Source organism: Artemia franciscana, chromosome 13, assembly GCF_032884065.1.
Source record: "Artemia franciscana chromosome 13, ASM3288406v1, whole genome shotgun sequence".
Classification (NCBI taxonomy): domain Eukaryota; kingdom Metazoa; phylum Arthropoda; class Branchiopoda; order Anostraca; family Artemiidae; genus Artemia; species Artemia franciscana.
Genome location: NC_088875.1, coordinates 30,851,591 through 30,854,912, shown reverse-complemented (window position 1 = coordinate 30,854,912; position 3,322 = coordinate 30,851,591). Strand labels below are relative to the sequence as shown.

General features: G+C 40.9%; 2 protein-coding genes across 2 annotated transcripts in view; one reads left to right on the top strand and one right to left on the bottom strand.

Annotated features, from left to right (window-relative positions):
• Positions 1–573: 573 nt before the first annotated feature.
• On the bottom strand, positions 574–1,455 carry LOC136034290 (craniofacial development protein 2-like). The gene has a single exon (XM_065715429.1). It carries the CDS (start codon positions 1,453–1,455, stop codon positions 574–576), a length of 882 nt encoding a protein of 293 aa, XP_065571501.1.
• Positions 1,456–2,560: 1,105 nt separating this feature from the next.
• Positions 2,561–3,322, top strand: part of LOC136034794 (uncharacterized) — a 55,711-nt gene continuing 54,949 nt past the window's right edge. Inside the window, exon 1 of the mRNA XM_065716210.1 lies at positions 2,561–3,082. Within this exon, the coding sequence (XP_065572282.1) occupies positions 2,651–3,082 (432 nt within the window). The 5' untranslated portion in view covers positions 2,561–2,650. The remainder of the gene's footprint in view (positions 3,083–3,322) is intronic.

The window sequence follows — 3,322 nt, the reverse complement described above, 5'->3', positions numbered from 1 at the left end:
CCTTCCTGGCATGAAGCCAGCCTATTGGATTCTTAATTGGCTTCTGAGGAAAGTGGTACAGCGGTCCAGGAGGGTCATAAAGGAGAGCTTCCCGGGCACAGAGAGGAGTGTGATGCCACGATAGTTAGAGCAAATTCTGCGACTGCCTTTCCGTTTCCAGAGAGGCAGAATGATGCCCGCTCGCCAGTCTTTTGGAATCCATTCTGTATGAAATACTACGAAAAACAGTCCTTTGAGCCAGAGAAGGGTCACTGCCCCACCATATTTCAGCAGTTCTGCAGGGATACCACAGACTTCTGGGGCTTGGTTATAGGTTGGCAAAGGGTCGGGTTGGCAAACATTGTCCACGGTTAGAAGTAAAGAGAAGTGATCCTTCCAGGTGGACAGTTGAGCGCTCTCGTCAATGATAATATTTCCATCATTAGATATGATAGCGGCTAGAGAGGATGGCTTTCCATCTGTAAGATCACGAAGGTGTTTGTATAAAGTGCATGTGTCACCCTTTCTGGCGGCTTCCTCAGGATCAGCTGCCTTTTTTTTTTGGTGAACAGCTTTCTGTCTCTGTGGATGAATTTATTTCGTACGCCATTTAGACGTCTGTAGGTCCTTGAATAGTTGCCATGCTTCTACAGATTCTGAAATTTGACCAAGACAGTCAAAACGGTTTGAGATGGAGACACCATAGACCTGGCACGTGTTGGACTTTGTGAGATTGTTCAGGTCTAATTTGGGAGGACGGTGGTCACTTTTCTGGGCTTTCAGGCGTAGTCTAAGGTTAGAAACGACAAGCCTGTGGTCGGTGTTTCCCAATTCTGGACTTCTGTAAGTTCGGCAATTAGTTATAGAGGAACGCCAGTGTCGGGACACGATTATGTAGTCTAACATCTTTCTTGTTCCTCCGTCATTGCTATACCAGGTATATTTGTGAACTTCTTTCCTTTGAAAAAGGGAGTTGGTGATCACGAGATCGTGCATGTTGTACAGCTGAAGGAGCCTTAGCCCATTGTCGTTCAAGCAGTCGGGTGTTACAGGTCCTAGAACACTGTTCCAAATACCGTCTGTATCTCTGAGAGTGCCGTTGAAGTCGCCAAGAAGGGTTAAACCATCATAAGGGGATACTTTTGCTAGAATGCTAGACAGCTGGGCGTAAAAACGATCTTTCACCTCATCTGAGGCTTGGTTTGTTGGGGCGTAGCAGACAATGATGGTCCATTTTCCATGTTTGTGCTGGATTTGCGCTGTTAGTATCCTGTCTGAAATTTGCTCGTAAGAAAGGAGGCACCTCCTGGTCCGAGAGTCTAGCACAAGTGCGACTCCATTAGTTTTGGTTCTCTGGTCACCCGACCAGATTAGGTGATAGCCTTCACCGATGTCTTCAGAGTCATTTCCTATAAGGCGAGCTTCAGTTACGCCTTTTACAGCCACGCCAAAATGCTTGAGTTCTAGCGCAAGCATTGACTTTGCTCCAGGGAAGTTAAGGGTCAGAACTTTCCAGATGGCCAGGCGAAGACCACTTTGGTAAATAAGGTTCAAACGATGGTCAAATTTCGGTCCGGGGATATGCTGAAGTCTTGAAGGGTAAACAGAAGATCGATCATCCGAGGCAATAACATCACTATTCGTTGCAATTAGGTTCGGGTGGAGGGTTGAAAACCCAACCGACCCTAGGCCTGGGACCTGATTAGCTAGAGTCTAACTATTGAATGTCCCTGGGGTGGGCTCCAACCACCTTGTGAGGTCAAGGCCACCCTTTACGTGAAGCGTTTAGTTAGGGGATTCCACCATATCCAGTGGTGCGTGGTCAGCAGACCAAGGTCTGCTTCATTCCGGACGAGCTCCACCCACCACCAATATATATTTATTTTACTTACACGTGTGTTATTACCTAAGTAGTTTAGGTAAGTGTTTAAAAGTGGAGTTAGTTTCCGTAATTACCCAACTAGAGCATCGCTGCTAGTTTGGCGACCTAAGGTTATTAAGGTTATTACATAGCGATCCGTTTTTTCCGTAAGACATGTTGGGGCACTGTTGCGGGAAGCATTGCCTCAGCCTGTTTCAATAGTTGATGAACTACATGTATTTGACAATAAACTGAGAGTCAGGTTCATGTGTAGTAGTGACAAATTTGAATGAGTTGTGCCCTAATGCACAACTATCATTTTGTTATGCTTAAACAGTGAAAAAAATGTTGGCCGTTTTTATCTAATCATTTTCTAAAGCGAATAATGCATAAGATGTGCTCAACTCCTACCGTGGTTAAGTTAGAAACCTGCCACCAACATTCTTATGCTTTGTAAAAAATCTTCCGTTTGTCTATTTTCGTTTTTTGTGGGATCGTTTGTTTATTCACACTAAGTTTCAAATTGGTCATGTAGAAACTGGGTAACAAACAAAATATTAAGTAATTTTTGTATTTCTGAATTTGAAATTTTTTTTTCTGCTGTCATGATAAGAAATTTGCTATGATAGATGGACGATGATAAATGATGTAAAAATCGCCATTATTATCTATTTTTTAGAAGAAGCTATGATATTAATTTTAAATAAAAAATAAATCATACAAACACATGATTGATAAGACAGTATTTGTTTGAAATCTTTAAGAAACCAGTAGCCCAGTTGGCAAATAATTGATTTGCAAAGTGAGAAAATGAGCCCCCATTGTGTGCTTTTCTTCTTTTTATCCTTTGGTTTCTGTGAATGTCTGACAATATTTGATGATTTCGAGACCTTACAGGATTCAAAAAGCATTTGGGTTGATAATGGTGACTGGGAAATAACAAACACAACTGACTTTGCACCTGAATGGAAAACTATGACTTTAAAGTTCAAGGACACAAATGATGAAGTCAAAAGCCGAAGTTTATGCACTAAGCAAGTTATTGATACTTTCAACTGTCTTTTTTTGCGAGTTGAAGTCAAAATACCGTCTTCTGTATTTACAACCTCTAATAGATTGAAAATTGAAGTTATGAATTCAGTCAATGGAACCAAAGTTGTCTTGCATTCATTTGGTGATACAAGTTTTAGCTGGTTGAATTACACTATGGAGTATGAAAATATTCCATTGCAACAATATCAAGTAAGACATAATTATGTATATTTTACTGTTAATTGTGCACTGGTAAAATTTGCTCTTTTTAAATCATAATAATGAAACCTGAGTTTAGCATTCTTCATTCATCAAGCTTCATTCCCTATTTTGCCAATAGCCTACGATGTAGATACTTCATGTTCGGTTTTGTGTGTTAGATGCTAAAATAAAATAGGTTTACGTTTTGGAGTTAAATGCATTAGGTTACCTACTGACGTTTCCAACTTA

What these genes read in the sequence shown, in the direction of transcription:
- LOC136034290 (XM_065715429.1), bottom strand. Translation starts at nt 1,455, where the DNA reads ATGCTTGCGCTAGAACTCAAGCATTTTGGCGTGGCTGTAAAAGGCGTA.